We start from the raw sequence: 21,298 nt of genomic DNA, 5'->3' as shown, positions 1-21,298 counted from the left end.
GACAAAGAGAAGATCTAACTTAGTTTCAATTGATCAAGGATGGACAGAAGCAGCTACACCCAAAGAAAGAACACTAGGAAATGAATGTAAACTGCTTGCATTTTTGTTCTTCTTCCCAGGTTATTTATACCTTCTACAATCCATTCCCTGAGTTAACAAGAAAATTAGCCTGGTTCCTGCAAATGTATTGTATCCAGATCTACTGAACCTCTTTAACATGATAGGACTGCTGCCATCTGGGGAGAGGGTGAGGGAGGGAGGAAATCGAAACAGAAGTGAGTGCAGGATAATGTTGTAAAAAATTACCCCAGGCATGGGTTCTATCAATAAAAAGTTTTAATTATTTAAAAAATTATTTTATTTTATTTTATTTATTTATTTTTTTATTAAATAACTTTTATTGACAGAACCCATGCCAGGGTAATTTTTTACAACATAATCCCTTGCACTCACTTCTGTTCCGATTTTTCCCTCCCTCCCTCCACCCTCCCCCAGATGGCAAGCAGTCCTATACATGTTAAATATGTCACAGTATATCCTGGATACAATATATGTGTGCAGAACTGAACAGTTCTCTTTCTACATTCATTTTTGTAAAATTCTGTGTTTAAAAAAAAAAAGGAACACACCTTCTCAAAACAGCAAGTAATCTGATATAGATTAAATTTAAGTCACTGATATTCTTAAGAAAGGAGGGAAAACCAGACTGTAAACAGCAGAGACAGAAGTAATCTCAAATCTGTGGTCTCTGTGCTACGACAAAATTCAGTGTCTTGCACACAGTAGGCATATTAAATTTCTATTGCATTGGATTGCCAAGTGGACAGAACTTGGGCCTAGAATGGTTAGTTAAGAGGGAATTATCAGAGACCTCCTAGAGAGCTCAGACTGTGAAGGGTAAAGATTCCTCAAAATTTAGAAGCATTTTGGATCCCTTGGTTCTCCAGACATCACCCCCACCAGTCATTTAGCTATGGGGACAAGCAATCCCTGATTGGAATGCTGCCTTATCCTCAGAGAATGGTAAATCACAGCCTTCTTTTAAGAAGATAAGATGGAAGATATTCTCATAAGATGGTCAGGCTACCTAGTCAGAGATACCCAGAACTGAAGGGGACTGCTAAGACCAGCCGCTGTGTGGTACAGGAATCCCCCACCCCAGCCCAAAATATTCTCAATGAGTAGCCACAAGATTTCCAGTGACAACAAACTCATCTCCCCAGAGGCAGTGGGTTTCATTTTTTAACAGCTTTGACCATTGGGAAATATTTTCTTCTATAGAGCCCAAACCTGCCTCTTAGTTAACTTCCACCCTCTAGCCTTCCTTCTGCCATTTGGGGCCAAGCAAAACAATCCTAATCCCTCTTCCCCATGACAGCTTTTCAGATATTCAGAGATAATTCTTGTGCCTCCCCCAAGCCTTCTCTAAACTGCAGGCACATACCTGTGTCTGAGACAATGTGGAAAGTGGAGATACTCTTATTTACAGACCCTCAAGAGAAAACAAACACTGCAGAGACATGGAGGAAGAAAATCACATTACAAAGAAATCCAATTCAACAGAGCATCCAGTTTGGACTCCAAGGGGAAGTAGCCAGCTATGCCTGAGTGAAGGGCTATTTAATGATCTGAAAACTGAACTGAGGAAACCCAGTATATCTGATTGGTCCAGATCAGAAACAGGAATCAGTTTAGATAAATTTTTGGGTGACAGATCTACTGAATAAAGATAGAACATTGGGATAAATCTCTCCTTAGAATCTGATAAAGAAAATAACCAATACCTTTCTTAGATCCTTTGAATCTCCATCAGAAACAAGGCTGGACTAGATATAAGAATGGTCGGAGAGCAAAAAGTTTAAAAGGAAGAAGTAATGAAAAAAGGATACAGAGAGGGGAAGGGAAGGCAGTTCTGATACCCAGAGAGACATCAGGCCTAGTATCTGTGGAAGCACACAATTCAATTCATTTCTTAGACTTATCCACATTATATAATAATTTCAGTATATTCTCTCTCCAACTGAACCTTGTGTAGTTTGCTTTATATCTATTTCTTTGCATTTTGTTTCCCCATTCAATTATAAGTTCCTTGAAGACTGTCTTTTGCCTCTTTTAATATCCCCAGTGCTTAGCACACAGTAGGTACTTAATACATGTTTGAATGTTTTCCTTTTTATCTTTTTTATAGCTTGCTTTATACAGATCTGTCCATCCTTCCATCCAGCCATTTGATTTGTTTGATTGTTGTCTCTTCTATTTGATTCTAAGTTCCTTGAGGGCAGAGACTGTTTTTTGTCTCTTTTTGTATCTCCAGCACTTAGCACAGTGCCGGCATTTAGTAGGTCCTTAATGAATTGATTGGTTTGGAGTGTGAGAACCTGGGTTCAAGTCCTAGCTCTGCCACTTGCTGCGGAAGAGACATGACCTTTCTAAGCCTCAGTTTCATCAGCTATTAAATAATGAGATTATACTTTGAGGTCCCTTCCAGATTGCAATTAATGGTCAAAATCTGAGTAAGTACTCACTATGTGCTAAGTATTGGAGAGAGAAAGACAAAAATGAGACAATCCTGTTTATATATGACAACATATACAAAAATAAGCAAATAGAAAATAAAAAATTATTTGGGTGTTAGGTGATGAAAGCACTTCCAGTGGCGGGGGTGGAGGGAGACAGAAGAAAAGGGTTCCTATAACAGATGGTGCCAGAGCTGAGTCCTAAAATGAACTGGGGGGTCCAGGAAGGGGAAATGAGAGGACCATCAATACAGAGAGGGCAGGCTAAAAAGGCAGTCCTCTCTATTATGCTTTTTTGCTGCTCTGGTAGGGCTGTGGCCCTGCCCAGGGAAACCAGTCCTAATTCCTAAACTCAATAGTTTTCTCCTAGTCATGGCTCCTGATCCAAAGGTCATCTATGCTGCAGCTGTACTGATGTGTGTGTGTGTGTGTGTGTGTGAATGACCTCAGGAGAGACATTACCTATAGCAGGGAGTCAGGGGATGAAGCCTCTTGAAAGAGCTTCCTCCCTGGGTTCCTGTAACATCATCCTCTCCTGTCTGCCTGCTCAACAGTCCTCTCTGGCCCAGGGACATCTGAAACCCAGCACTTTGAAGATCTGTGATTTCATTGGCGCCAGGGCCCTCCCCATTATGGTCACTAACTTGTCGTACCTCAGGAAATGGATGCTGTTTATGAGTTGCTGTTTGGGATTTTGGAATTTTTGAGGCTCTGGACAATGTTTTTAGGGAACTCCTTGAAAAGAAACTCTCTGCATCATCACATGTGGCAACTCAAAGTCTTAGACTTCTAGAGTTGCCCAACTTTAGAATACAGGTAGATAATAGATAAGAAATATAGCTCTAGAGAATAGGATATGGCTGTGTGTACATACTAGGCAGTTATTTCTCCTGCTAGCAAACTATATTATTCACTACCTGTTTATTCCCAGTTATTTGTCCAGTACTTCACATCATAAAAGTTGCATGAAATGTTTTGTAGAATGCCGTTTTAAAATGACAACTTGGACAGCTGTGTAAGCTATCTTTGTAGTTAGAAATTTGATCCAATAAAGCAATCTATTATATATATATATATATAAAGAAAAAAAAATAAATCTCTAATCATTGGGAAGTTTGGCCTTACACTGAGTCCAAGATCAGATCGCTAATTACAAAGCCTCTCACTGTCTCTAGGATGAGCTATAGCTGAAATAAAATCATCTCATGACCCACCGTCTGGTAATGAAAATCTGAAGCTTAAGAAAGGGAGGCAAAGATCAAGGGTTCAACTCCTGCCTCTCTTCTGGATACACAAGTCCCTGAGTAAGTCAGAAATTCTGTCTAAATCTCTTCAGATGTAAAAGGAGGGGATGGGACTAGATGACCTCTAGTTTCTTGCAACTACAATCCAGGTCCAAAACTGAACTAATTTCCTTTTCCTCCTCTCCTTTCTTCAAATCAGCTCTTTTTCTCAGATCCTATCCTTACTGTGTGTAATACCACCATCTGTCTATCCCCAGGGCTCACAATCTCTGCCAGTCTTCTCCTGATCCTGTGCTTGCCATCTCCAGGTAGTCAACAATTCTACTTCCAACTTTTAGCTTCACCTCTCCCGGTCAAAAATAATGGGATGAAAAGGAACCTTGGAGAATCAAATTTTAACCCTCATTTGACAGAGGAGAGAAAGAAAGAGTCATATAAGGAGAAACCGGAGCAGAGAACCCACGTCTCTTGACTCCTGGACCAGGACTCTTCACACTATAGTGCAGCTCCCTCATGATCACTTATATTGGAAACGCCTGCCTCACCTCCTGTTTCTCTCTTACTTGGTTCTATTTTGCACACACAACAATTAGAAAAATCTCTCTCAAACACTCCTACTACTTGCCAACATGCTGTGATTTCCCATCACCTACCAGAGCCAATTTAATGCTTCAGCCAGATATTTAAAGTCTTTCATTCAGTAGGTTCCTTGTGTTTTCTAAACTCATCTCTTTCAGACTGGGTTCAACAATTAGTTCTTGCTTCTTCCATGCTGGGTGATGTTGGGTAAGCCACTGATCTTCCCTGAGGGTCAATTTTCTTAAATGTTAAAAAGAGGACAATAATTCTTGTTCTACATGCTTCACAGGACTGCTGTGAGGCCCAAATAAAAAGATGTGTATGAGACATTAAGGAGCCATAAAATTACATGTACTGAGTGTAATGGAACACAAGTAGGTCTGGAATCAAAGGGCCTGGGATTGCATATAACCCTTGCGCAAACCATTTCTCCTCTCTGCCTTAGTTTCCTCATGTGTTAATAATGCTAGTATTTACTTTGAGATTTGCAAAGTTTTACAAATATCCAATTTGAAACTTACAACAATCCCTGGGAGGTAGGTACTACTATCATCTCTTTTTTACAGATGAAGGAACTGAGGCAAACTGAGGTTAAGTGACTTGCCCAGAGCCCCACAGTTAGTGTTTGAGACAGGACTTGAATTCATCTTCCTGCCTGAAATGTCACCTTGATGTTGCTCAGTTGTTTTCAGTCATGTCTGATATTTTGTGATCCTATGTGGGGTTTTCTTGGCAATGATACTGGAGCAGCTTGCTATTTCCTTCACTAAATCATTTTACAGATGGGGAAACTGAGGTAAACAGGGTTAAGTGACTTGCTCAGGGTCACTTCCTCTAGTAAGTTTCTAAGGTTGGATTTGAATTCAGGTCTTCTCCACTCCAGGCCTAACACTCTATCCACTATCCCACCCAGCTTCCCACCTCAATGTTCCTGGAATGAACCCTGGGAAATTGGCCTAGCTGAGCTGAGCAGTCTCTTAGTTCTAAATCTAGGAATCCTAAAATCTTGGCTTCCATATTCTGGATTTATTCAGCCTCTCCTGATCTTCCTTAATGCTAATGTCTTCTCTCTATTATTTATCTCTAATTTATCTAGCTTGTCTGGACTTTAGTATGAGAGAGACTAGTTTTTTTTCTTTTTATTTGCCTTTCTTTGTAACCCTGGTACTTAACACACTGCCTGGCACATAGTGACTATCTCCACCCAAGATTCATTGTGCCTGAATCCTGAGAAGGCCTAGGTCATTTCACTTGGTTATTATCTCTCCTATCTTGCCCCTTCTTTTTAACCTGGTTATTATCTTTCCTACCTTGCCCTTCTTTTTACTTCTAACAGAGTCTGGGGGAGGGGAGATCACTAAAGAGCAGCTGGCCCATCCCACAATTCCCTGCCCAATCCACCAGGCAAGTGGCCATCCACCCTGCCCATGAGGGCCTCTAGCAAGGGGGACCCCCTTCCACTAAGAATGGCTCCAAACCTCCGTGACTTTTCCTCCAAGGAGCCTCAATCTGCCTCAGACATTTTCACTCACTGCTTCTGTTCTGCTCCTTGGGGCCAATCAGAACAAATCAACCCCCACCCCCATTCAGAACTTGGAGGCTTCTGGCCTGGATTAGTCCAACAATCTCGTGACTGTCCTTGTGGCCTCTTAACTCCCTTTACCTACCCAGCCTTCCGACATCCTAAGAGCCAAAATAATTTAAGTTTGGAGTATTTAACCCTTTTGAGTCCTGCACTTGGCAGAGTTCAAGGAGGCCTTCTCAGAATAAGGCATAAAATGCATAAATATATGCATTTAAATGCATAAAATAAAACCACATAAGTTAAAAGGAAAATTAGATTGAAATACAGTTCTCAAAATACTTAAAAAAAACCAAATTCATGGGTCCCCTGAGGTTTCTCCACAGCATCTTTTGGGAGTTTGTAAACCACAGGTTAATTTCTGACTTAAGATATAGACTTAACATGGCTCTGCTATGCTCACAAACCTTCAGTGACTCCCTATTTCTTTGTGAATAAAATGCAATTCTCTTGGCTTGGCTCTCCATTTTGCCAGCCTTGGTTCACACTGTTCTCTTTTACACACACTTATTCTAGCCAAATTAGGCTACCCACATCTCTTATCTTTGTGCTTTTGTATCCATCATTCTCCTGGGGCTGGAACATACTCTCTCCTTGTCTGTCCCTCTCAAAATCCTTCTTGTTCCTCAACATTCAGCTCAGTCACCATCTTTTCCCTGAAACCATTCCTGATTGTCCTGCCCATCCTTCCTGTCACTCCCAAAATGATCTTTTCCTCCTCAAATTTTACTAGAGGTTCTATTCAAAATATTCCTTTCTGACCCCAATATTTATGCTCATACTTCAAGCTTCTTGAGGGCAGAGACAAAGGGAAAGTCTGGAACACAGTAGGCACATAGTAGGCACTTAAAAATATACCTTCCCTTCTCCCATTGCCAAGCATATGGCCCGGCACATAGCAGGCACTGATGTTTTGTTGTCGTTTTCCAGTAGTCTTGGAAAACTACTCCCAAAAAAACCACATATCTGAGTCAATTCAGCAAACACTGATTAAATGTCTACTGTATATACTAGACATTGGGCTCTGTGCTAGGGAAGTAAAGACAAAAAAAACTATCCTCTGCTTTCCAGGAGCCACCACAGCTTTAAGTCCTGGAGATACAGATACCACACCATGATTAGCATTTATTAAGAGTTGACAAATCAGGACTACTGGGGAGGGGGGCCATATTACAAAAAGCCTGGAGGCAGAAAACTTCATTTTCCTGAGTTCAAATCTAGCCTCAAACACTTGCTAGCTGGGTGATCCTGGGCAAGTCACTTCACCCTGTTTGGTTCCATTTCCCCATCTGTAAAATGAACTGGAGGAGATGGCAAAGCAGTCCAGTATCTTTGCCAAGATAACCTCAAATGGGCTCATGCAGAGTTGGATACAACAAATTCACTAGGCTTAGAGCTATGGATACAGACACAAAATGAAAAAACAGTTCCTGCCCTCAAAGAGCTTACATTTTACTACAGAGAATTAACATATAAATTGAGAAATATTTAATCTGAGGAGGCAAGGAAGACCACAAGCAATTAAGAGGAATAGGAAAGGCTTCCCACATGAGCTCAGCTTTGAAGGAAGCAGAAGCTGAATCAGGTGGAAATAAGGAGAGAGTATATTCTAGGCACGGCAGACATCCCGTGCAAAGGCTGGCGACGAAATGCTGAGTCTGGAGAACACACGGATTGTACGAAGGGGAATAATATACAGAAAGCCTGGAAAGCAGGTTGGAGCCAGATTGTGAATGGTTTTAAAATGTCTATTTGAAGAGTTCATATTTCATTTAAGCAGCAACCACCACTGAGTGTTTGGGAGTTGGGGAGTGGCGCGATCACTTATGGGTGAGAGAGATCATTTTGGCAGCTATGCGGAGGACTGGGTGGAAAGGGGAGAGACTGGCACCTGGGTGTCCAAGGAGGAAACTGTTGTAATAGTTCAGGTGACCTAGGGTGGTGGCCATCTGAGTGGAGAACAGAAAGAACAACAGTCTGTCATCTGCCAATTAGGTCTCTGGCTTTCCTAGCAGCCAGCTTCCTTTCCCACCTCCATGTCCTCCTACTCTCCATATGGGAGTGTTAGCACAGGAACCCTGCCTCCATTCCTCCCTGTCTCCAGCAAAGGCACATCGGAAGCACCTGGCATGAAATCTGCCGTCAGTCTCTGTCTGTCTCCTCGACAAGTCAGGCACTGCCCAACAGGATCTGGGGGTGTGTTTGGGGACTCCCTCAAGCTTCTGACACTCTGTCTTCAGGCAGGAGGCAAAGTGGCAGCTTTGGTCTCATGAGAGCAGGAGTGGGTGGTAAATACCCATTACTATCCACCACTCCTAAGCTAGAGATCAAGGCCCCACTGGGTATATAAACCTCTGTCTGGCCACCATGACCTCAGGCAACCCACCAGCCTTTTCTCTCTGTCACAAAGGGGAAAACCAAATAACACAGGATTTAACAACCAAAGGCAACCTCAGAATGTCTCTAGTCCCAAATGTCCAAATCCTCTGTTCCAGACGTCTCACTGCTAGGAGTACAACTCTAAGAGACCAGTGATGAAAAGAATGGCTCTGTTCAAAACCAAATATTTATAGCAGCCCTTTTTGTAGGAGAAAAGAATGGGAAACAAGGCTAATTCTTATCAAATGGGCACTGGTGAGTCAAACATTACTGTGTCATAAGAAACAATGAATGTGAGGAGTCCAGAAAAACATCTGGTCTTATAAGACCTGATGCATAGTAAAGTTAACAGAATACACACATGTGCACACATGCGTGAGATAACTATAACCACGTAAATGGGAAGAAGAAGAAAAACAAAACAACTGAATGCTGCAAAATCGTAGTAATCAATTTTGGTTCCAAAGAAGGAATGTGAGAAGATACCTCTCCCTGCTCCTTTGCAGAAGCAAGAGCCTATGGAGAGAAAATATCGTATATGATGGTAAATTCTGTTGTTGTGTTACTTCCAGTTTTGAACTCCCCCCCCCCTTCTCTTTTTTAGTCTGTATTATAAGGGAAGGTCTCCGAAAGGGAAGAGAACCAGTGATGTACAAACAAAAGAAACCAATACATTTTTAATAAAAAGAAAACATTTAGTCCAACGCCTTCATTTTGCAAATGAACAAACTAAGGTCCAGAGAAAAATCATGATTCAAATTTGTAGAATAACTGGTATGAAACTCAAGTGTTGTTACTCTCAAGCCTGATCTCTTGATATAATACATTATGCTGTCACTCACTCTACTCTGTCTTTCTCTATCACCGCCCCTAGATTCATGGTAATGATGGTGATGATGATAATGGTGATAATAAGTGATGCTGAGGATGACAGTGATGATGGTGACTTTGATGACAGAGGTGATAATGATGGTGATCATATTAACAACTAGCATTTATATAATGCCTTTGGGTTTGTAAAGGACTTTCACAAATATTTCATTTTATTCTCACTACAACTCTAAGAAATATGTGTTATTATTTCCACTTCATAGATGAGGAAACTGAGGCAGATGGGAATTACCTGACTTCCCCAGGATCACAGAGCTAGAAAGTATCTGAAGTTATATTTGAATTCAGGTCTTCCTGACAGTGGGCCCTCTGCTCTAACCACAGTACCACCTAGCTGCCCTGGATTATTCCAAGGGTCTGAAGTTCTGATCTCAGAGATTCTACCAGGCTGGGAACAAAAGAACCGGACTCCAGGACACAGTCCTGATCGCTAGCTCAGAATTTCCACACTCAGAAATTCTGTGTTAAATGTAGTCACTATAGTTGGAGAAGTAATCAGTTTATTTTTAATTCTTTTAAAATAATAGCTTTTTATTTTCAAAATAGATGCAAAGATAGCTTTCAACATTCACCTTTGCAAAACCTTGTGTTCCAATTTTTTCTCCCTCTGTTCTCTCCACTGCCTCTCCTAGACTGCAAGTAATCCAAATATATGTTAAACATGTGCAGTTCTTTAATACATATTTCCACATTTATTATGCTGCACAAGAAAAATCAGATTAAAAGGAAAAAAATAAGAAAAACAAAAAGCAAGCAAACAACAACAAAAAAGGTGAAAATACTATCCACATTCAGTCCCCATAATCTTCTCTCTGGGTGTAGATGACTCTCTCCATCACAAGTTTATTGGAATTGGCCTGAACCACCACATTGCTGAAAAGAGTCACGTCCATCACTGTTAATCATCACATAATCTTGTTGCTATGTATTGTGTTCTCTTGGTTCTACTCGCTTCGCTTAGCATCAGTTCATGTTAAGTCTCTCCAGGCCTTTCTGAAATCATCCTGCTGATTGTTTCTTATAAAACAATAATATACCATAACTTAGTAATTACTGTCATTCTCCAACTGATGGGCATCCATTCAGTTTCCAGTTTCTTGCCACTAGAAAAAGAACTGCTATAAACATTTTTGTACATGTGGGTCCTTTTCCCTTTTTTATGATCTCTTTGGGATACAAACCCATAGATCAAAGGGTATATGCACAATTTGATAGCCCTTTGGGCACAGTTCCAAACTCTGAGCTGATCAGTTTAAAGGAAAAAGGGTGGAGCTGGGTAATTATTTTTTGAGATCAAGTTAAAATTAAATAGATCACAACTGCATGAAGAATGGGCAGAAACACAGGAGCCAATAAAGAGTGAAAAAAGCAGAAGGAAAACCACATCCACAATGGCTGTGACAATTATAAATGGAAATAAACTACAAACCTGCAAAACTAAATAATGTGTCATTATAATGACTAAGAAGATGGAGGAAGGGAGTACACACTTACTCCCCAATTCCAAAGGCTTTCAGAATTGGAAGGGATCTTAAAAGTCAACTATGCAATCTCCGCTGCGGTGTTGGATCTTCTCTATAGCATCTCTGAAAGATGGCCACATAGACTTTGCTTGAATACCTTCCACGATGGGGACCTCACCACCTCATGCGGCCACCGCTCCACTGTAAGACATCTATGATTATTAGCAAATCTGCCTCGTCTGCCACCGTGTACCACCACAATGGGAACAGAGAATAATTCCAATCCCTCTTCTACATCACAGCTCTTCAGCTATTTGAAGCTAACAATTAGGTCCCTTTCACACTCCTCCCTCCCTCACAAGCCTTCTCTCCACCCTCAGTCCCTTTAATGCTTGTTTGTGTGATGTGGAGTCCAGATCCCTCATCATCCTTATTGTTAATATTCTTCCTAAAATATGGTAGCCTTAGTTGAGAGGCAGCATTGGAGTACATAGCTGAGTTTGAAGTCAGGATGGGTTCCAATCCTGCCTCAGATACTTAGTAGCTGTATGACTCACTTAAACTCTCTCTGCCTTAGTTTCCTCCTGTGTAAAATGAGAGAGTTGGACTTGATAGCCTCTAAGGACCTCTCCAGCTCTCAATCAATCATCCTATCACCACAACATGGTAAACTGGAAGCTTCTTCAGGTCAAGGGCGTGTTTTTCCTGTGTGGGTATGTTTGTAACCGCACTCTTTGAGAGGCAATTTGGAGACAGCTAGCCTTGGAGAGGAGAACCTGGCTTCAAATTCTACCTCTGATGCATAATGGCCAAGGGGTTCTAGGTAAATCATTCAACCTTTCAAACTGCAATCTCCTTATGAGTGACTGCTTCATTTCTGTCCTTCTATCTTCCCCAGCTCCTTCCATCACATCATTTTCACATTATAAGCTCTTAATAAATGTTTTTTGATCACCTCCAGGTAATTCTCTAAAATACTGGTTACAGATAAGTCTCTGATCTGTATCTTCAGAGGGAATTTTCAGATTGGAAGTTCTTTACATAGATGATTCAATTTCTAGCACAGAACACAATGCCTTCAGCATTCTCCAACTGTGGCCTGTTTGGGCAGTGGGATAAAGAAGGGAAAGGATAACATTTTGGGGTACATCTGAACCTCTGAGATTGACGTCAAGGAAATCAATCATGTTCTCATTTGAGTGTAACCCAACTGCTCTAGGGAGCCCATGGAGCTCCTCCAATGGGAGCATATCAGATGTTCTGTAACATGAATAGGAAGATGTCCTCCCTCCCCATGCACTGACAGTTACCCTGATCCACCAAGAAAACCAAACTGATATCACGCCACAGCCTTTCGTGTTAGGGTACACTTCCCCAATTGGCTGCACATCATTGCTGAATTCCCTGGTAAGTTGATCTGAAGTAGCTGTTCCAACAGACAGGCCAGTGGTAAGGCAACTCCTTGCTCCTCGTCCTCACCAGGTAGCAGGACTTAGAATCTGGGTTAAGACAGTTCACATCTTCCTTTAAGGTCTATGAGGCACTTTCCTTACTGCCAGCCTGGGACATGGGTATCCCCTATTCCCAAACTTCATCACACCTCAGATTCACAGGTATAGGAGTCCCTCCAACAACACAGATCAAAGTTTTTCAAGCCTGATCATTCAGTGTGTCTTGTCAAGGCCCTTCCATAAGTGCACCTCAAGGGGTCCATTCACCTTGCTGGGGGACTTCTTTTCATTCTCTCTACATTCCATATCCCAATGTACACGCAGGCTATCGACTGATAATCCCTCATTCTCCTCATGTGACTGGATCATCTCTTCTGATCTGATATTGGCAGTACAAGTATTATGATTCCCATATTAAACTGAGACTCGGAAAGGGTAAGGTAACCGTCTAGAGTTGCACTGGGAGTGTTTTGAACGAGTCTAGGTTTTCTGATTCCCAGTTCTGTATAACCTGGGTCTCAGTTTCCCCTTATGTAAACCAAAGGGATTGGACTAAGGTAGTTCTTCACTCTTTTTTGTGTCACGACTTCTCCCTCTCCCATCCACACACACACAATTGTCAATCTGGTGAAATCCACGGACCCCATCTTAAAATGAAGTTTTCAAACGCATAAAATAAAATATATAGGATTAAAATAAAGGTCAATTATGTTGAAAGAGCTAACAAAATATTTAAAAACAATAAGTTCAGTACCCTCAGGTTGAGAACCCTGGCACTGCACGGTCTCTGAGGGCACTGCCAGCTCTAAATCTGTGATCCTGCGGCTTCCCTCCCTCATCCCATGCCTGGCTTGGGGCTTCTGCTAGCTATTATACAGATCATTTCCCAGACACCTCTAAAGGGGAGTCTAGAAGAGCAGCTGCTGGCTGGGGAGGAGGGAGAGAGGGAGGGAGGAAAGGAGGGAAGAGAAGGAGGAGCTAGTGGGAGTCAGGCCCAACTCCTGCCTCCCGCCTCCTGCCCAGGCAAGGGATCAGTTTTACTTCCTAACAATAAACCAGTTCTTCTCATAAATAGCTAATGAGTGCAGGATGTGGCTTTTTGGTCTCCACCCCAGTCAGGAACAAGTGGCAGGTGAGGGAGATGTGCTGACGCCTCACACCCATCACACTTTTATCAGCCTTGGGCGAAGGAGATGTTTCTCCCACCACCTCTTGGCCAAGCCAGGTGCTTTGGAGGCGCCAGGCGAGAGAGGCAGAGCAGGACAGCTTTATCTGGAGAAGAAAGGTCTAATTGGGGTGTCAGTCAGGCTGGAAGACCAAGCACCCAAGAGGCTCCGGACAGCTTCAATTCTCTCCCAAATCTCAAGGAAGTCCCATTAAAAACATCCATGGGGATGTGCTGATGCCATTTTGCTAACATTTCCCTCACCCCAACCTCCCCCCCCCCCCAATCACAGAAGGGGTTAGAGATCACTTTATACCAGTATTTCCTCCAATGCATTTAGCCACATGAGACTCTGAGGGTCCTATCGTTGGTCCCTGGTTGGAACATAGGGTATGGAATATCCTTGGGATGAAGGAGGAAGAGATCATAGAAATTGGGTGCATCCATCAACAAGTATTTAGGAAAGGGATGGAATTTGGTACTGAAAACAATCAAACTGAATTTTAAAAAAATGCTTATTGTCAGGCACTGTGCAATGAAGGGAAATGACTATATATTCATATTTTTGATGCATAATTATTTATCTAATATTTTGTGAGAATCAGCATGATATATATATATATCCTTGGACTTAAAGTTGAGATGGTCTGGATTCAAATCCCACCAATGACACTTTCAGTGGTATGAACACAGACAAGTCTGAATTTTCCTGGGCCTTAGGAAAGCCAGAGGATTTACCTCAAGTTCAAACGAGAAAATGGGATGTAAAGTCTTTTGGAGACTTTAAAATAACCAGGACAATAATTGTTAACACCATATTTATAGAGTTCTTTAACGTTTGCAAAATACTTTACACCCATTATTACATAGTAAATACACTAAGTAAAACACTATCCACTGCACCATACTGCTTCTCTAAGTGTTAACTGTTGACCCTTTTTGAATGAACAATCTTGTCAGTATGGATGTATTGATTTTAGATAACTCATATTTCCAGGAAAGGGAGAGAAATAAGGTTCCATTTCCTCTGAAAGCAGGACTTGGCCCAGGGTCACTCAGCTGGAAATTCAACATTGAGTGGGACAGTATCGAGTTCATGGGGTGGAAACCAGGAGAGCCAGGTTCTAGTCCTGGTGCTACCACTAAGTTGCTGTGTGATTTTCGGCAGGCCCTTTTATTGCTCCAGACAGCAGTTTCTTTATCAGTAAAATGGGTAGGTTCGAATGGAAGAACTCTCTATCCCTTTCAGTGCTAGTATTCTGTGAGTGCAGGTCTGGTGCCCCACTGAACACAGATGGGCTTTATTCTCTCTTGTTACAGGACTCTGCAATTGGTAAGGATGGAACACTACCTCCTGACACTGGGAGCATGGGTTGACGGGGACCAAAGGCATGAGCTCCAAAGATGGCATCGTGTAATCAGGCTACTGTCCCTCTCCCTGATCACTCATCCCTTTGGTGGAAAGGCAGCCTGGTGACATCCTGTGACAGCTTTGGCTCAGAGTCCCTTCAGGCAGAAGAAAGGAATGGAGGAAAGGGGCTCATGTCACACAGGCCTGGACCACTGCCATGCCCCTGGGTAAGGAACTGCAGTCTGCACAGCTCAGTAGGGTAGGAAGGTTAGCTCCTGCCCCGGGGCTCTTGCCACCCTTGGGGCTAAGGTGCAGGTGCCAGATGGGGGGAAGGGCAGGAGACTCAGATGGGAGACAGTCTGGTGTTAAGTGCAAAGGGCCCTGGGGTCAGAGTCAGAGGAGAGCTTGAAAGGCTGCCAGATGGGGGTGGAGGGGGAAGGAGGGGTAAAAGGCCCGTCTCAGAAAGAAAGCAGTCTGGTGCAAATGGAAAGGACCCTGAGTTTGGGGCTCACAAAATCTGGTCTTGAATCTCCGGCTGTTCTGCTCCTCACAAACCTCAAGTGATCTTGACCAAGCAGACCAACTCACTTCTCTCTGGGCCTCAGTCTTTCTAGCTATATAAAGGGGGAAATGTTCTGGAAGGGGGCGTGTACTGGCCTAAATGGCAAAATCCCTTCTAGCTCTAAATCCTCTGATCTCAACTGTAGCCCCAAGGTCCTTGTCCACCGTCACTCACATGCCCGCCGCACCTCAGTTCGGGGCTAACCACACTTAGGCAACCCCCTTCCCCATTTTGGGCCTCAGTTTCCCTCTCTGTAAAGTGAGCGGGTTGGCCTATTTGCCCGCCAAGGTCCCTGTCTGCTCTCAATCCTCGGACCCGGCGCCTCCTCATCCCCCCCTGCCCCGGTGACCTTGGGTCAGACTGCCCGCTGAGCCTCAGTTTCCCCATGTGTAAAAGGAAGGGGCCAGCCTTCCCATCCCCCCCGGCCCCCGGCAGGTTTCCCGTAGGCGCACCTGCAGCTCTTCGAAGGCGTCGTCGATGCCCGTGACCTGGTGCTGCTCGTGCAGGGCAGGCTCGTCGCAGAAGAAGCAGACGAGCGCGCGGTCCGTGAGGCAGAAGAGCTTCACCTTCTCGTGGGCCTGGCAGGGCAGCGCGGCGCGCCGGGCGCTCAGGATGGCGTCCAGCGGGAAGGCGCTGTAGCGCTCCACGATGTTGGCCAGCTTGAGGCTGGGCGCCAGCGCCGGCTCGGCGAACGTGCGCCGGCACTCGGGGCAGTCGCGGGCGCCCTGGGCCTCCTGCCGCACCCAGTGCTCGGTGATGCAGCGGCGGCAGAAGTAGTGCTCGCAGCCCAGGCTCACCGGGTCCTGGTAGATGCTCAGGCAGATGGAGCACAGCAGCTCGTCCTTCAGGCTGCACGCCATGGCTGCAGTGCGCCCGGGATGCCGGCCGCCCCCCGCTCCGGCAGGACCGGCCACGGGCACCCCCCGGCTCGGGGAGCGCGGAGGAGGGACGCGGGAGGACGGGGCGCGCCCAGGCGCAGCTGCAGCCACCGGCCCCGGGCTCCTTGCCAGCGGCTGCCTCCGCGGCCCCGGCCCCGGCTGCCTCCGCGGCCCCGGCCCCGGCTCCCTCCGGCTGCGCTCAGGACCCAGGGGGGCAGCCCAACCCGGAACAGGAGGCGCTGGGGGAGCGGAGACGGCGGCGGCCGGCTGGTCCGTGCCGGGCGGAGCCTGGAGAACCGAGCTCCGCCCCGACGGGGGAGGGACGATTAGAGGCAGCTGCTCCAAGCGCTGGCCAGCCCAACGCCGGCTTCTTCCATTCAGAGGCTCCGCGTAGCCTCCAAGGGACCCTTAAGGAGCGTTTGACAGCAGGTTCAGCTAAGGGAGGAACTCGTCCAGAGCCCCAGCTTACGTTAGTCGTAGAAGCGGGATTCGAACCCGGGACTCCCGATTCGCTACCCTTCCCGCCAGCCTCTTCGCCGAGCTGACTCAAATGACAGTCAGACGTTGGGGTCTTCTGAGGGAGCTCTGTTTGGCCACTTGCCCCCTACCCAGATGTTCTTAGCACAGAGCGCCCCCTGTTCCAAAAGGCTGCAGGACCTGGTGTGATGATGAGGGATGCAGTCCAAGACCCCATTCCCCCATTTTACAGTGGAGGAACCTGAGGCCCTGAAAGGTCACACATAGTAAGGAGTAGAAGCAGGATCTGAAAGTGGGTCTTTTGACTCTACGTCCAGTGCTCCGATTGCGTAGCCCGCAACTTGACCAGCCCCAGTAAAGAAGCAGCATCCCAGGATCAAGCCCAGCTGGAGATTAAGCTCTTGATTCTTCCTTTTTTCATCTGTGATCTCAAAGCACCTTATATAGGCTTTGACTTAGGGAAAGAGGAACATGGTAACTCACTTCTGTGTGTTTATGGGGTATGTCAGGAGTATATAAACTGAATTTCCGAAGCCTATCATGGGTCCTTCTTTTGGGGAGCGGAAGAAATAGTCATAGTTATTTCAGTAATCTAGTTTCCCCTGACCTGTTCATTCATCAAATATTTATTATAATTAATGCTCAGAGGGATTGGTGATCTTATCTTCATCAATTTTCCTTCTAATGATAGGCACAACTATCCAATCAATTCTCACTGGACCTGAACCACGTCTTCCTTTGAGTTTGTGACAGGGGGTCCATCCAATGTCCTGGCAGCCTTCCTCCCTTTCTTCTGACCTCAGATACCTATGGCACCCAATGTTGTCCTCTGGATGGTTATCTCTTACTCTGGAAAGCCTTTCTGATTCTACCTTTCTCTGACAGCAAACTTTGCTTCTTTTCTGGAGCTTTTTACTCATTAGGTATTACAGCTGTTCACTTCAACCATATTCTTCCTCATCACCCTTTGAATGTTGCTCATTTTGACTTTTTCAGACTGTTGTGTTCCATGATTTGCAGCCAGACAACACTGGTAGCATATTGCTATGAAAAAGATAGACTTTTGCTTTTGTGGAAAGTTGGGAGTCACTAAACGACCTTTAGTTTCCCAGTGACTTTCTAGTCCAATTTAAATTCCCTGTTAAATTCTCATCTCATTCCTATAGATTGTCTGTCGGTCTATCTGTCTAACCATCTATTTAAATATCCATCTATCCTCCCACTCATCTATCTATTCATCCATACATCCATCTACTGATAGACAAACTCTAGACATAGATAGATAGACAAGCCCATCTAACTGTAATTCTGGACAAAAGGCATTCTTTTTCACTTAGTCTTCCTTGAATGGAATGTAGAGGTGAAAACGAGTGGTTAAATAGTTCATCCAGAACATTCTGTAATTATTTTGAGTATAATGCAAACTGGCAGATGTCATTTGCCAATAAAACATCTAGAGGAACACATGTTTTTATAGTGTTTTTTATTTTTAAAGCTTTTTATTTTCAAAACATATGTATGGATAATTTTTCAACATCGATCCTTGTATAGCCTTGTGCTTCAGATTTTTCCTTCCTTTCCCCCCCTCCCCTATATAGCAAGCAATCTAATATATGTTATACATGTTAAAATATATGTTAACTCCAATATGTGTAAGCATATTTATACAATTCTCTTACTGCACAAGAAAAATCTGATCAAAAAGGAAAGAAAATGAGTAAGAAAACAAAATGCAAGCGAACAACAACAAAAAGAGTGAGAATGTTATGTTGTGATCCACATTCAGTTCCCTCAGTCCTCTCTCTGGGTGTAGATGGGTCTTTTGAGGAGCACATATTCTATAGGAATTCCTTTTTTAAGTTGGACTCCGGTGCTGTCTCCCCCATCATAATGGTAAACCCTGCTGATTATTCCTTGATGTAAATCCTGGGGAAGATCATTAAGCAAGGTTATTTCTATTATATCTTTCAAGGAATCTCAAGCAATTTTGATGTTAGTGTAGAAAACCTCTTGTGGGAAGAGAACCTTTATCGAATGAAATGCTTTTTAAAGAAATCAAACAATAACAAATAACAATAACAAAACAATGTTGAAATCTTGTATCTTCTATGTCTTTCAGTTAGTGGTATGATGGTAAAGTAAAGTTAATGATAAATTGTTGGTTATGAATGCCTACTTGGTCCATAATTCCCTCAATGCATGTGTATAGTAAAAATTGTATGTAAATAAGAAAGCAGGTATACAGATTGATAACTCATGTTCTTTTGGTAGTTTTTATTTTATTAGACTATGAGCTCTTTGGTGACAGAAATTAGTCTTTTGCTTCTCATTGTATCCCCAGTAAATACAGCAGTGCCTTATGCATAGTGGGTGCTTAATGAATGCTTGTTAATTGATCAACTGATTTTTTTTCAGTATTCATAGGATCCTAGATTTTTTCCCCATGACTTTGGAATCTTCTCAATGGCTTCATAATAATGTCATGGATCTCCTCTCTGTATTTTTGATTGAATCCAGCTACTTTTACCTGTCTTTGTTTTCCTTAGTGCCTTTTCTAGCTCTACTATAAGAAAGTCTAAAATAGTGAAGCTGGAGGTGAAGTGTGAGGAATCTACTGTCCTTGATGGGGAAAAAGTTCATTGTTGTAGTACCCCGCTCCAGTTTATCCCCTATTAGCATGTACAAGTTGAGTTCTTTGAGAGATGACTATTTCAGATTCAATACTACATTCCTGAAACTAGTTCATGAGCCCCTACTAGTGCATTTGATTTGAATTCCTGACAATTTTAATTTCTTAAAAAAGGAAAGGATGTTTACTTGTGAGCCATCATGGATTAATAAAAAAATAGGCATTTCAGAAAAGTCTTATTTCAATTTAAACAGAATAGGCTTAAAACAGCATTTTTTCTCAACAACATTTTATTTTTCCAAATACATATATAATTTCCAACATTCATTTTTGTAAGATTTTGTGTTCCAAATTTTTCTTCCTTTCTCTTTTACCTTCCCTCACCCAAGACAGCAAGAAATCTGATATAGATTAAATACATGCAATCCTTTTAAATATATTTGTGATGATGTACATGAAAAATTGGATGAGACATTTTGTAGAAGACAGCGTGCTTGCCATGAAGTTAGAAACATCTGGTTTTAGATCCTGTTCTTTGCCTATTACTAACTGCTTGACTCTAGATAAGTCATTTAATTTCTATTAAAGTCATAGATGGGTCAAGATCTGCATTACTGGAGGGAGTTCCCATTTGGAGGGTTCCATATATATATATATATATATATATATATATATATATCCTTTGAATATACCAGATTAACAGATTGGGGCTTTCTGTTAATCCTTCCATTTGACAAGTGTCTCATATCTTTATAAACATAATGGAGAAAGAATGATTGAATGATAATATTGGTCAAATGTACAAACCTCTAAGAGTAGTAAAAAAAAAAATGGACCAGTGTTAACCTGGGGGGTGGAAGAAGATAGTTTGTCTATAATGGAATTTCATAAAAGTCTATCCTTGCTCCTGATCTGTTTAATATCCTAAAGGCAAAGATTGCAGTAAACACACAAGGTGACACAGTTGGAAGAAAGGTAGAACTCTTTAGATGTTAGAATAAGAATCCCAAAAGATAAAGTTGAATTGATTCCAGTCAGCTTTACAAATACAGACAAGGAGAAGCAAAAAAGATCTGGGAGTCAGAGTGAATTTCAAGCTCAATATGAACCATCAGTAATGACTTGGTTTCCCAGAACCTGATACAATCATTCAGCTTTAATAAAATCGTGGCATCCAGAACAAGAGAATGGAGTGTTTTACTGTGTTTTGTCTTGGTTAAGTCATATCTGGAAATTTATGGTCAATTTTAGGTACCCTATTTTTAAAAGTGCTTTGATAACCCAGAGAAAGATGATCAGATTGGCAGAAGGAACTGGATATTTTTAATCTGGGTAAGGGAAGATTTGGTGGAGTCATAATGGCTATGTCAAAGGATTTGAAGGGCTGTGATAAAGAAGAGGGTTTCAATTTTTGCTTGGCCCCAGAGGATAAAATAAGGAGCAATGGATGCTTATTGAACTAAGAGAGGCAGATTTCTACACAATATATGGTAATACTTCTCAATTTTAAGGATGGAGCACAAGGGATATGTGCTGTCTCAAGAGATATCACTTTTTCTGACACTGGAGATCTTTTTTAGGGAGTGGGGGTGGATGAGGAAGAACAAGGATTTATTAAGCATCTATTTTGTTCCAAGTGCTGTGTCAAGTGTTGTACAAATATTATCTCATTTGGTCCTCATAATAACCCTGGGAGATATATGTTCTCCAGTTATTGTTCTCCAGGATATTATAGATGAAATTAAGGTTGGGGAAAAGATGGATTACTAAAATTCCTCTGAGGTCCCCTTCAAATCTGAAATTTTAGAGACTATTGAAATAATCCAGTTATAAGATAAGGGATCTTGATTTTTCTTGTGCGGCATGACAAATATAGAAATTTGTTTAGAAGAACTACACATGTTTAATGTATATTAGATTGCTTGCTGTCTTGGGGATGGAGCGGGAGGGAGGGAGGGAGAAAAATTTGGAACACAAGATTTTGCAAGAGCGAATATGAAAAACTATCTTTGTATATGTTTGGGAAAACAGAATGCTAAATTTTAAAAATAAAAAAATCAAGTCGATGGCCAAATGACAAAAAGGATAAGGGAATCTGATCTAGGTAAATGAAAAAAAAAAGTATAGTGGA

At 42.7% G+C, this 21,298-nt stretch overlaps 1 protein-coding gene across 1 annotated transcript in view; it reads right to left on the bottom strand.

Moving 5' to 3' along the window:
• Positions 1-16,373, bottom strand: part of TRIM62 (tripartite motif containing 62) — a 56,238-nt gene extending 39,865 nt beyond the window's left edge. Inside the window, exon 1 of the mRNA XM_003765499.4 lies at positions 15,636-16,373. Coding sequence (XP_003765547.2) covers positions 15,636-16,043 — 408 coding nt within the window. The 5' untranslated portion in view covers positions 16,044-16,373. The remainder of the gene's footprint in view (positions 1-15,635) is intronic.
• Between the last annotated feature and the right edge of the window lie 4,925 nt (positions 16,374-21,298).

Source organism: Sarcophilus harrisii, chromosome 3 (genome assembly GCF_902635505.1).
Source record: "Sarcophilus harrisii chromosome 3, mSarHar1.11, whole genome shotgun sequence".
In the NCBI taxonomy this organism is placed as follows: Eukaryota; Metazoa; Chordata; class Mammalia; order Dasyuromorphia; family Dasyuridae; genus Sarcophilus; species Sarcophilus harrisii.
This window is presented reverse-complemented; position numbering and strand designations above follow the sequence as displayed.